Source organism: Sylvia atricapilla, chromosome 3 (genome assembly GCF_009819655.1).
Source record: "Sylvia atricapilla isolate bSylAtr1 chromosome 3, bSylAtr1.pri, whole genome shotgun sequence".
NCBI lineage: Eukaryota > Metazoa > Chordata > Aves > Passeriformes > Sylviidae > Sylvia > Sylvia atricapilla.
Genome location: NC_089142.1, coordinates 64,652,389 through 64,666,061, shown reverse-complemented (window position 1 = coordinate 64,666,061; position 13,673 = coordinate 64,652,389). Strand labels below are relative to the sequence as shown.

The window sequence follows — 13,673 nt, the reverse complement described above, 5'->3', positions numbered from 1 at the left end:
TAGTTGCAGTTACTTAGTTTGCTGTGTCTTCTGTTCAGACTAGCTGGTAGATTCCCGAGTGAAATGTGGTGTCAGAGTTCTGCTGGAGATTGACAGTGCCAATATTGAAAGGTTACTTGAGCAATGTGTTTTAATTTCTTGGAGGGAAGAGAAACCTTCCCTTTCACTGGGAAAACTTGGAAAGGGATGAACTCTCTGAATAAGTCTGCTCAGACATAGCTATTCTACTCTGCAGAAAACCATCCAGGGGTTAAGAGAACCTGAATTTTCAGTTTAAGTATGCCTCAATGCTGATACTAAATAGAGAAGCTGGAAATACCCATGAAATACAGTACAGCTGCCATATAATAGTTGCAATGCAATAGTAGTAATTTGAATAGCAAAACATATAGCATTCAACTTCTAATAGTATTTAAAAGGCAGTTAAATACTTTATATAAATATTAACTGGCAGTTAAACAGTATCCTGTGATTACACCATAGTTGCAAGTGGATGGACATACACATAATACACACCAGTTCAAGGGAAGCGTAGTTATTTTCAGCCCAATTTAGTGAAACTCTTGACTTGCCTAATGTAGGTCTAAATTTTTAGGTAAGTATAAGATTTTATCTGTAATCATTATGGGACCTGTTAATAAGTCCTTGGAAAATAGTACATAAAACCAATCACAATCTTTTATAGGTCTTGGGCAATTTCACTAGCCGAAAGATTTTAGTAGTGTTTGCTACCAATGGGAATGTTTATATGTATAATTCTCAACCTGCATTCATTATACACATGCTTTCATGTAAAAAAGGATAAGTAAAATTCCTGAAGAACATAGAGTCATCAATTCAAGATCACATGAATAGGGTAAGCTTTTGCAATTACTGTCTTCAGAGAAAATTGATCAAATATGGGCCTGTTAAAATTAAAATACAGTGTGTTACAGAGAAAGGGAGCTTTTGTCTCAAAACAAATGAAAACAGTGGCTTTATTTCCTTTGTTAAGGCCAATAAAGATTCAGCAAAACTTAGAAGTATTTGACATTTAAGCGCATCTCAAGATTACAGAGTATCGGTAAGAAACTTCCTTGTTTTGCATAAAAATTGATTTAATCACTAGCAGATGTTATTACAAGGCTTTTATTTTGGGGAGGTGATAGTGGAAAGGCTGCAGGTAAGAGAGATTACATGTCAGTCTGCTTTTGTAGTTCCTGTACTGTCTTTTGTGTCTGTCAGGGAGGAGAGGCAGAAAGGGAAGCACAATGCCTTGGATATCCTACAATTCCTGCACTCTGATACTTAATTAAGTGAATCAACCTTAAAAGGCCTCCCATGCAGCCTGAAGATGAAAGGTGTGTGGCCTGACTCTTTCTGAAATACTGCCCTTAGATTTCACCTATTTATGAGTGGGTTGTTGTTTTTATGGAAATTTGCTAAGACTTAAAATGTAGCACTGTTTTTCACACTAGCAGATTTTACATCTATACAATCCTTAGGAAAATAGAATGATGTTTTTACATACTAGAGAACATTATTTAAGTACTTTTTAAAGGTGATAGAGAAAGGAACATAATAGGGAAACAGAAATGGGATTAACAGTAGAATTTATTTTGCTTCTGAGATTATCCATTTATTTATAAAAGCATAGAAACTTTTTGCTCTACCTTAAATTCTTTTAATAAGTTGTGTTTATGGATATATCTTTTAACTCTATTTTCTAAAGGAGTAAGAAATTGTATGTAGTACTCTAGGAAAAAAAAAAAAGAAAGAAAAAGCTCTCACCAAACTATATTGTTATGTGAAATCTACTTCAATCTACTATTGGTAAGAGTGAAACATAGTAACTGAAGGTTACTTTAAAAAAAGAAATCAATAGATTCTTTAAAAATATTTGGCATGCAATCAATGTGCAGTTAACACATCTCCTCTGTTTGGAGGTACAATAATCCCTGTCACCCCCTGAAAAAAGAAAATAATGCAGTTCTTGTCATGTTTGGCTGATTGTGTACATCAAGTACCTCCCTGATTATTGCAATGGTGGGAGAGACGTGTTGAACACCATACTCAGAACATACAGAACAAAACAGATTGCAGTGAAGAAGCCCATAAATATGGTTCCTACTCCAATAACCTTTCAAACAGGCTTTACAAAACTTGGCTTAAAAAGTTCAAATTTCATGCCAGAAAAATTCCTATTACATTTTTAAAATACTATAGAATCTAACAGGATTAAAATAGTTAAATGCTACATCAGTGTTAATTATATGCCTTTAATAAGTAAAGACTTAACATGCTACTTACTGAAATTTTCATGAAAAACACTTTCAGCCATTTACTTGCTGAATTTTGTCATAGAAAAGAGTTTAGACCCATTTATTTCAGTTACTTGACTGGCATCTTCCTCCTTAAAATGAGTACTGCATTAGTTTATCATACAGAAAAAAGTTGAATAGAACGACTTCAAAACCGGTTTTTCCATAGGTAAAATTTTCTCCACAATATTAGAAAAGAAACCAAAAACCCCTAATGAACTAAGAGCATATTCTGGCTGGGGTATATACATGCTGTTTATTGCTACATATCTCAAATCCTCAAATGCAGCTGGTGTGAGCCCAGGCATGCTGGAAATGGAAACCCAACCTATGAATGATCACGTAATACCAGAGAAGTAACATGAGATGCATTACTGCATTCGTACACAGAGTAGATTTTCCATCCATTCTCTGCATGAACTTTTTTCCTGCTAGTTATGCCCTGCTCTGTTGCAGTTTTACTTACACTCTTTTGGTGCAGGGCTTCTTGCAGATGGCTGCCCATTTTCCTGTGTACTCCTCACAGTATCATGCAAAGTGGTGATCTTGCCTGAGAGCACCCTTCTCCAATGGAGCCTTTCTCTGTGGAAGATGGTGCCTGTACCTTTTGACAAGTGGTACTGTGCAGTCAGAGTCATCCAGGCTGGCTTCAAGCTCTCTGATTTACTTACCTTACTGCCACATTTCTTCTAAATTCCATGTCCCTTGGTCTCTAGTCTCATTTTTCACTTTGTTTTATGTTAAGCTCTACTTTCAGCTGCTCCATGATTCAGTCTCTTTTCCATGGGGGACGTGTAAGTTCCATTCTAATTTACTACATTGCAGCTTGTGTACCAGGCTCAAAATCATGGCATGCATCTGATCTCAAAAAAGGGAGTAGAAAATAGATAATTTATTAATTAATTTTCTTATATAAATATAAAAAATTCACATGTGTAATGAACTGCAGGCTGCAATTCTATGTGGAAATACACCTCTATTACTGAAAATATTATTAACTGGGAGCACCTATGTTTTCCTTTTCTCCAGAAGGAGAAAAAAAAAAATCAGTCTAGTCTAGAGTTCAGTTATTCAAAGTACATGAATGTACAACGAATACTCAGAAGGTTGAATTTTACTTATATTTACCCATTTCTTTGTTAAATCTAACTAACTCAAAACACAACAGTTTTTTATGATTTTCAACAACAAAGGCTCTCACACTTCAGGGAAATAAATTGAACCCCGGTGGTATTATTTTCAGCAGTGCTGCCTTTGTGAACTCACCAGCCCAACATCCAGGATTGCATATGGCAGAGCCAGTTCAGCCAGTACTATACTAGGCCCAGCCATGAAGCTCAAACTGAGATTTAAAGTATCCCAAACTCAGGTATGTCCAAGGTCTTTCCTCCTTCTCTCTCTGCTTTCTGACTGGTTGAAATTAAGAAGTAGAATAACCAGCATCTAATGTCAAATTCCTATTTCTTTTCCCTGATAGATTCTTTACTGACTCTATAGCCAACTTAGATATTTTCAGGAGGGAATGAGCAGCTGCTGTAAGATTAGTTTGGAAATGGATTGGGTCTGGAGAGACTTTTGGCCACATCTCACAGTACCAACTCCGATGTACAAGCAGGCAGAACAAACTAAAACAAGGAAGTATGCCAGTCCAGGAAAAGGGCAGAGGAAGCTTATCCAGCCCTGGAAGTAATTCACAGCACTTGTAGTAAAGTCTCAGTTTAATCCTAAAGATTAAATCTAGAAATCATTCCTCACTTCTTGTTCATGGAAAACATCAGCTAACAGCAAAAATGTGGAAACAACTCTATTCTTTGGACGAGCAAAAGTGAGTTCCTGCTGTATTTCTGTGCCATTTTACACATCCAGAATCCATCTAAGTCTTTTTCAGATGCTCTGAGCAGTTTGGTAGCTTTTTATTTTTCATCTCACTGACATGTACCTATGAATTTTAACTAGCAACAGAAGTGAAATTGCTGCAGAAGCTCTTTCTCCTGGTATTTCTAGCTGCACTGGTAGTGGTGAAAAATCCCCTAGGCTGACTGTTGTAACATGATTTTCAACCACTTCTGTGAACTGTAGGCATAAAGGGAATTCAGATAAGGCTATGAACTTGTATACAGTTATCTGAATTTTACTTGCCAAGTTTTCAAAGTTCATCCATCATCACAATGGATCCCGTGGGATGTTAGTTGGCTCTGGGGAGCGTTAGCCCTTTTCCCAGTTTCACAACACTAGGACTGGTGAGTATTGTTAGATATTGTAAGACACCATTTACCAGCCTGAAATGTGATGTTTATATAAATATGTCTGGAATATACAGTACCTCTGAGGGACTGAATCAAAAATAACCTAAGACTTTCACAGAGCACCATAATTCCAGGGGTGGGGTGGGCAGTGAATTTTGACATGCTTTCTACCATCTGTGTTTGACTAAGTATGCTTGCTTGAGAAGAAGCAGCGGGGAGATTGCTGTGAAAAGATCCTATATTTTAGCATTCTTCTCAGAAGAATAAATACCAAGTTTCTGTTTCTTCTGACCAGAAGCTGATACAAGGGCATTTGTAAAATTAACTTTGATGTTAAAACAAGGTGTTGTTTTTTCAATGTTTCTGTAGTATGTGCTCCCACCTAGGAAGGCTAATATAGGCATCTGTTTGCTCTTTTTAGATGTACTGATATATGAAAAGACTCTGTGTGGGACTTTTGTTTGTTTATTTGTGTTTATTTCAGTGTGAGGGAGGTGAAAAATTTTTAACAATAGTGAGTTCCAAATGTGTTGTTCATTTATGAAACTGCTGCTCTTTTTCATCTTTTTTGATGCTCTGAGGTTTTTACTTACCTGATTTGTAGGTTTTAATATTTGCTGCAATGTCACCTTCATTAATTAAAACAAACAAAAAACCAGTTCTAACAACTTCACCATAGGTGCTGAAAAGAAGACAGTATATAAGAGAAAATAAGAAAGAGGAAGGGAAATGGACAGCTCAGTTATTTTTCCAAACTTTACTCACTCTGCTTTTACTCTCATTTGGTCATGGATACCAAAACCATAAGGAAGTACAGACCACTTTCACCTGGAAAATACCTAGACCACATTTACCTAGAAAAAACAGAAAGACTGTCCTTAAGCCCCTCTCACAGGCTTTGAGTGTGGTAATATGAAACTGAATCTTTTGTGTAGCTCCTGAAGAAACCACTACTGAAGTTAGTGGGATGTGTCCACTGATTATCTTTAATTGAAGATGGATCGGATCCATGAGCCACACCAATCATGTTTCTCCTGGCAACTAAACCGACAGGTCTATCTGCATAAACTCAAAAATGATATCTTGTGTTTGAAAACAACCCAACACTTCTGTATTCTGATCATAACTCTAATGATATTCCTTGACCAGGAATATACAGGGAGACAATCATCCTTGATGACAGGGACAGACATCAGTCTTAGCTTAAGACAGATCCAAAGACAGTAAGACATTACCTTGAGTATTCCTTGAAGAACACCTTGGAGTAGAGTGTTGACCCATTCTGGCACATTTGCGTAACCATTTTTTTCTTAACCTTTGGCTACCTGCAAAGACTTTCATTTTGACTTTTTTACAATGTGTCTTGAACATCCCTAGCTCCAAAACATAAAGAGACGTATCAGATGATGAGGACTATCATGGAGTCTTTAACAAAATATATCTCTTTTTTTCCCCAGAGGTGCGGAGAAATCTCATTTGATAGTCCTGACCAGAATGCCAAATGTGTTCGCATGCTAGGTAAGGGTAAGAATCTATTCCCTTTTTTATTCAAGTGTTGGATATGGAAAAATGTTTAATTTGGATTTTTTCTTAAAAGTACATGATAATGATCGTGATGATACACAATGGCATTTACATGGCTTATCCACAGGTAGTCTTCCTGAATATATTCTTTACAATGAACTTTCATTTATTTAGACAAAGTACATATATTCCAGAAGTGTCCATGTGCATTGATGAAAATATAGCAGTACCAACACTGTAATTGGAAGCTCTGATGACCTAAAGTCTAGAATTCATATTCAAAAGCTAAAAATCTGTACTTCTAAAGACAGTATTAATTCCACAAACATGTATCAAAAGTCTCTAGAGCAGACCTTCAGCTGTGTCAGTAAGGGAAAATTCAGTCAATGTGATTTTACATGTTTGCAGTGGTGTAGCTTTGTAAAAAAATCATATTAAGTAGAAGTGCCTTTTCTTTAGAAACAATACAAAAATGTTCTGCTATGTTTTATTAATTTCTGTGACCAATTTCATTGTGGCTGTTTGTTTAGTCTACAATGCTAGTAACTGAGCATTAATAGCATGGCTAGTATCACAGTGCAAGGCAGGGAGTAAGTGTCTAAAAACCTAAGAGATAATGTTTACTCAGAAAAAAATGAAATCACAGAACACTTGGAAGATTAAGCCTTAAATTCTGAAGACCTTTGACCTGCCAGGAAAGAGATAAATATATGCTGTAAATTAGAACACTGCATCTAATAATGTGGAGATTGAAATAGCCACAATTTTTAAAACTCCAACTGGCAATATTTAGGAACTTAATTCCCATCTGAGTGCATAGCTGTGCTCTGTACTAACAGATTATGTGGTTTGTTGTTTATATTCATTAAATCCTATTGTCACAACAGACTATAATTGCTGCAGAGGAAATCTGTCATGCTTGTAGTGCACAGATCCCAACAGATGAACTGACACAATGGGCCATAATGATCTGTTACATCAATGATCCATGGTTAGAAATCCTTAATGGAACAGGCTGACAAAAAAAGATACACTTGTGATCCTTTATCATGCCAATTATAATCTACAGTGTAAATACAATTGAGTTCCTAATACTCTAGTTCTAAGGAAGTTATATCCATGCAAATGTTATTATGCATTAGGGGGAGGAATGGGCAATGGGAGAGAGGAGAACAAAAAAGCCCATTCTGCGTGGGTTGGTTCATCATTTCATTTGGCATTTTTAGAAGAAGTCAGTCTAAAATTGGGAGTTTGACATCCCTCTTAGTGCAAACAATTCTTTAGGAGAAGTGAGAAGAACAAGATCTTATTTCCATTACACATGTTCTTATCTATGTCTTGTAGTATATATACATACCCGAATGAGAACATATGCTGTGCTGGGTAAGGAAACTGCTAGGAATGTAAAAATGACTCCAAGAGCACATGCCAAAGGTGTAACTGATTCTCAGAGGTTCCGTCTCTTGTATTAAAAAAATATTTCGCCTTCTATTGTTATTTTTCAGTGTTGCTAACAAATTAAGGACTGCAGTGTCATACACAATACAGAATTTTTCATTTCACCCCAAGGTATCCCAAATCACGTACAGAACTGAAACTATTCTAAGCGAAATTTGTATACTCCAGACCTGGCTCTCTGAGAGGTGGGGGAAGAAGAAACCAAGTACAAACACAACAGAAACTATAGCTTCTCTCAGAGTGATTACTGAAGACTAGTTCCATTGTCTCAATTTATTGCAGAAATCTGTGTGGTCCTGGTCATGCTGTAAAGCCAGAGAGTGTCCATTCTGAACACCTCTCGTTTGATACTGAACTTGTAGGGAGGAACAGAAACCAGAAATTGCGCAGCCAAAAAGGCCTAAGACTTTGTGTTGAATGTGTCGTGCAGTGCCCAATCTCACATTTTACAAGGGAATTGAATTTCCAAGAGAATGTGACACGGTTTGTCACTGATCAATGCAAAGCTGACATGATTAATGTCTGTGGGTGTAACCAGTGAACAAAGCACAGCGTGCCTTCAGAGAGGGACATCTTTGTTGGCTGCTCTGTCTTTAAAATATGCTGAAACTGTCATGCTGTCATTTAATGTAACAGTGACACCAGTGCTCTAGACAGAAATCTAGAGGGCAAGTCCCAGCAACTGCAAGAGGATAATGACTCTAGTAAGAAAAGAAACATGGGAGCCTGGAGTACTGACTGTTTCTTCAGGGACCTTTGATGCAAAATCTGTCCATACTTGAAACTGCACATTATTGAGCTGTACTCTAAAATGTAGTAGCTCTTTCTGTCAGAAAATGTCTGTATCTGCTTTATACTATTGGTTCTGGGCTAGCTTCAAATTTAAAGTTTTTTAGAAGTAATGCCAGGCTTGCCACTGAGTAATTCCTTGAGGTAACATGGATTATGTGTATAAAGTTCTTTTCCTGTAAAGGTTGAGGAAGAGGGATTTGCAGTAAAAATCCTGTCTTCCTGCTAGAAAACAGTAAATAATACACTGAAAAAAGCCAAAATTATAACAATTCCTAGACTGAAGGTAAGTAACTTTTCAAGGCGCTGACTAGATATCACTCAGCCTGAGTTTAAGAGCATAGAATCATCTCAATGCCTCATCCTTCAGCATCAGAGTGATGGATATTTATAATTCAAGTAAAAGATAACAAAATTAAATGATCACTTAGCAGTGTTTCCTGAGGATATAAAGGATAATAGCTATGTGCTCTGACCAGAATATGTCTAGTGTTAGTGTAATTATCCACACTAAAGTTGTTACAGAAAATTATATTCTCCCTCTTAATTTTTATATTGTGCTTGTTTTCTTACACTTTTATCTGTTGTCATGATTCAATCCCATCTGGAAACTAAGCAACATGCAGCCACTTGCCCCCTTCCCCCCAGCAGCGGGAGCTGAATCAGAGAAAAACTAAAACTTGTGGGTTGAGACAGGAACAGTTGAATAATAGAAACAAAATAAAATATAATGATAATACTAATACCAACAATATTAATAGCATTAAAGAAAAAGAGAGAGAGAGGAATAAAACCCAAGAGAAACAAGTGATACACAATACAAGCGCTCACCACCTGCTGACCAAAGTGATCAGCAGCTCCCAGCCAATGCACACACACACACACCACACACACAGAGAGAAACACAAGTTTATTTCCTGATCATGATGCTGTATTGTATGGAATATCCCTTTGGCAAGTTCAGTGCACCTGCTCACAGTCAGAGTAAAGGAAACCAAAAAGTCCTTGACTTAGAGCAAGTTCTACTGAACAAAACTCTAATGTCAGTGTGTTTTCAACAACTTTCTCATACTTAATTAAAAACACAGTACTGTATAAATTACAAAGAATAAAATTAACTCCATCCCAGTCAAAACCAGGACAATATGTTATATCAGTTAAAGCAACACGGCTTTGATAACTGTCACAGAAGAAAGTTGGTCAGTGGCCCACCTTAGTCTTTTGAAGACCTGAAGTGTTCAGATTTTAAATATATCACAGTTTTCTTGAGTATGGCATTGGATAAGACTTTGAACCCTGCACATATATTGTCCTTCAAAAAAATGAGAAGCTAAGTCCTTCTTCACTTCTTATGGACAAAAAGAATAAATTTATACGTACAATGAGAAGCTGAAGTTCTACAGTAATACAAGTAATGAAAATATCACACTGTCAATAGAAGTGTGTTATCAGAGGTTTCCCTTGAATCTCCAAGTCTATTGGGAGATAATGGCAGGTCATCAGCACTTCCAGGGCAAGGAAGAAAATCTGAACTAAATTGGAACTGTTATCAAGTTAGTGAGGGCACTTGGCTGTAAAAAAATTGTCTGATAATGCTGAACAGGATGTCAAAAAAATTATGCTTTATGCTGCATTCTGCAAGTTAGAACCCTGGGCTCCTCATGCTCTTTACTTTAAATGATTTTGACTTAAAAAATTATAGTTAGCACAAAAATTGAGATTATATGTACTCGCTATGTAGTTATCAGTCTTGAGATTCATATTATGAAAGGCAGAAGGGAGCTATCCCTCTCCCTAGAGCACCCACTGCTATTTTCAATGGCACAACCTGAGGTTAATTTTTCCCATATGCAGACAGACATATTCTGGGCTCAGACATGACAGAGTATCATATCATGCAGAGATAATTGGTTTAGTTTGCTGTGAAAATTGCTGGTTGGATGCCTAAGCTAATTAACTCTGCTGGGAAGGATTGCATATGAGCTTGTAAGAGTCCAAAGTTAAGGCAACTTAACTGGTTCTCACTTCCTTAACTAGCTCAATTAAAAAAGTTAACTCACTAACCTCGACTGAGTTTTAAGAATTTGTCCTGGAAAAAATAAGTTCCCATAGCTGGCTCCAGGACTAGCACAAAAGCAAAAAGGTCTGCCAACTAAAAGAGAAACTTCAAACTTCAATGAGATATATATATATGTATGTATGTATGTATGTATGTATGTATGTATGTATGTGTGTATGTATGCAATTTTGTTTATATAAATAATTACCTGTTTCTATGGAATAAATATGGCTATCCTTATATGCTGTGTAGAAAATAGGCACATACAAACAAACAACACATACAAAATTAAATTATCCCTTTTGTTTTAATCTGTTCAACCTGATTAATGATAGTGAAGTAAGGGGGATGGATGGCAAGAGCAAATTATCTAGTTTGTTACTCCAGCAAGCTGTCTTTCACCACCAGATTTAGTCTTTACGCCTTAATGAAATGCTGGGCAGATTTTGAACAGGTCACATCTCTTGCTGGCCGACTCTGCTGTCTGCAGAAATTCTTCCAGGGAAAATGTGAATTGCCCTCCTTAAGGAGCTGGTTCGTAAGATGAAAACACAAGCCTTCCAGACACCCCATGGCAAAAAGCTGAGATGCTTTCTTTTCATTACTGTAAATTCCATGCAGACAGGAATGATGTGGCTGAGTTTTTTTTCCCCATTAGGTGCAGTCTTAATCCTTGCAAAAGCAGACAGATGAATCCTTGCTTGGAATAAAAGGAGTTTCCTCACAAATGGCCATTTAGAATTAATCAACAACAACAACAAAACCCAATTCTTTAAAAAAATTGAGGTAGGGCCACTTTTTAAAAAAATTCTCCCTACTGCTAGTGCATAATTTTGTTGCTTTGAGGCAACAAACTTTTTCATATTCTATCACAGAGAGGTGTTTGCCTCCCTCATGTGTCTACCTCCCTCATCCCCCCTAAGAAGTTCTTTGTGGCATACTTCCACCATTTATTGCCTATGAAGAATTACGGGTAAAGGAATTGGCATTTAGCCATGAAATTAGTTTCGTGGATCCAGCTTCAGTCTTGGTGGCTCTTTGCCCACTGCAGGAAACCACCACACATTTGAACAGAGTTGGCAGCCACAGCTTAAGAGAGAGAGACATTACTGGAATAACAACTGTGTTGAAAGCCAGGAGAGAGGGGTACTGGCAAGGCTCTGGCTGGCTGATCCCTGCCTTATATAACCATTGCAGGCACCTTCACTTGTGGTAGAAAAAGAATCTATTATAACTTACTTTGCAAAACTTGATCAGGTAAATAACCAAATAATTTAATGGGTAAAAATACTGAGGAGTAATTAAATGCGTCAACTTGCCCTGCAGCAAAGGGAGAAAGAGAAATGAGGCACCTGGTCAAATGGTTCTGCACTGGTGAAGAGCTTGCGAGCCTTTCCTGGAGCCCTCACTGACATCATTTGAAATGTGACCCTATATCTCTTGCACATGCAAAACTTCTGCTGCAACTGATAGTCATACATGAGCAATGCTGTTCTAAATAGCCAAATATATGAACTATTTATATCCCAGTTACTCAAAGTCTTACACCTCCATTTGACCTCAGGCAGACTCAGTATTTTATCTGCGCAAATAAGAGGCAGATAAAGACATTAATTAATTTTTGTAAAATTAAGCAACATATTTATGGGGAAAAGGCCTAAAATCTACAGTGACTAGCAAGAAATCCATTCTCATTGCTACACTGCCCATCAGGATTACTCAGAATTTCATAGCTGTCAGAAGGAGAGGCTTAGGCTGTCTGCTACAAAAAGATAGGCTTCTATTTCATGAGCAGCTTGCAACACAGGATGAAGAGAAGCAGGTTTTTTCCATTTATAAAGAAATGGTGTGAATGCATACAGAAAGATAAACACTGTCTCCTTTTGATATCTTGTTAATGTAGACAAATTCAAATTTTAACATAAAAGTCAATGCTTCAAGTTTTTCACTTACATTTCATATTTCAGCTGCCACTCTCTACCAACAATTTATTTTGATGAGAACAGGATTGTATAGATAGGACTTATGGAACTGTAGTTCTTCTTCCCAACTGAGTAGTGATTTTCAAATAACTTCTAACACTTTCCCCTTTTACGTCTAGAAAGCAATTAAATTTAAAAATAAGATTAACTCCTGATATTGCAACTATGCTTGTAAATGAATTTTAAAAAGTGGATTCCTTGTGTTCTCACCACCACTGAAATAGAGGCTTGTTGCTCCTTCATGTCAATTAATACCTCCTCCCTGGGTTGACTGTATCTTCCTGAAATGCAACAATTTCTAATTCTCACCTGTCTTCTCCGAGGGCGCCCATGACTTGTTGGCCGTGTTGGTACAGACCAGGCTAAAGGCTTGGGCTGTCACCCTGTGCCTGATGTGGAAGGCTGAGATGCCAGGCTGCCTACATGGGAGTGTTGCTTGGGGACAGAAAGTGGAAACCCAGCAGCCACGAGGCCACAACAGCAATTCCTTTGTCAAGGACTTTATGATGTACACAAACCATTGTTGTACCACTTCATCACCATGTTACGGTTTCAGGCTAGACAAGTAGGAACTCTTTGTCTCTACTATGATAAGATTTTTGCCCAAAACTGCAAAGAATGTAAATATCAAATCCACATTTTACTTTCATGACTATTTGATTAATTTGGGTATGAAATTATATTAAAAAAAACCCCAAAACTAAAAATTCTGATTGCCTATTTCTGATGCCCTAAGAATATTTTTAAGAACAGTTCTCTATTAACATCTTATTATTCAAGTAATTTTGATCGAATTGCTATTTTAGGTAATTATATAGGCTGGTAGTTGAGTGACAGTGACCACCTGTTTATCCTGTTCTGTCCTGTCTCGTAAATCAGGTCAGACTGAAACTACTTCTCTTGCAGTATTCTACCTTTCAGAAGAGTGCTGAGGGAGACAAAAACTGGCCTTGTCCTTTTGAGCATGCATATAAAACACTTTTTTAAATTTAATTTAGGATTCTTGGTTTTCTATCACGTAAACACTACCTTTAATTATCATATATAGTTTTATTCTATGTCTGAACCTGGTACAGGAAAGAAATGAGAGTGTCAGAGCACTTGTAGAGAATGCAGTAATGAGGATTTGGCAGCATCTATATCATGTAAGCACAGCATGATGGCTTTCTGGAGAAGTGCGTGTTACTGTGTTGCCCATGTCTGCAAAAGCCATTCATTTGGACCAGGAGATCCAGCTGAGATTCAAAACCTCAAGAGATGATGATAAAAACCCTTCAGTCCCCCAGCTAAATACCCCAACCCTGTGACTCTTCAG

General features: G+C 37.1%; 1 protein-coding gene across 2 annotated transcripts in view; it reads left to right on the top strand.

The window, feature by feature from the left end:
- Window positions 1-13,673, top strand: part of PDE7B (phosphodiesterase 7B) — a 169,751-nt gene that overhangs the window by 47,571 nt on the left and 108,507 nt on the right. Inside the window, exon 3 of one of the 2 annotated variants that reach the window (XM_066315617.1) lies at window positions 6,004-6,070. In XM_066315617.1, the coding sequence (XP_066171714.1) occupies window positions 6,004-6,070 (67 nt within the window). The remainder of the gene's footprint in view (window positions 1-6,003; window positions 6,071-13,673) is intronic. The other variant, XM_066315618.1, reaches the window with a different exon arrangement.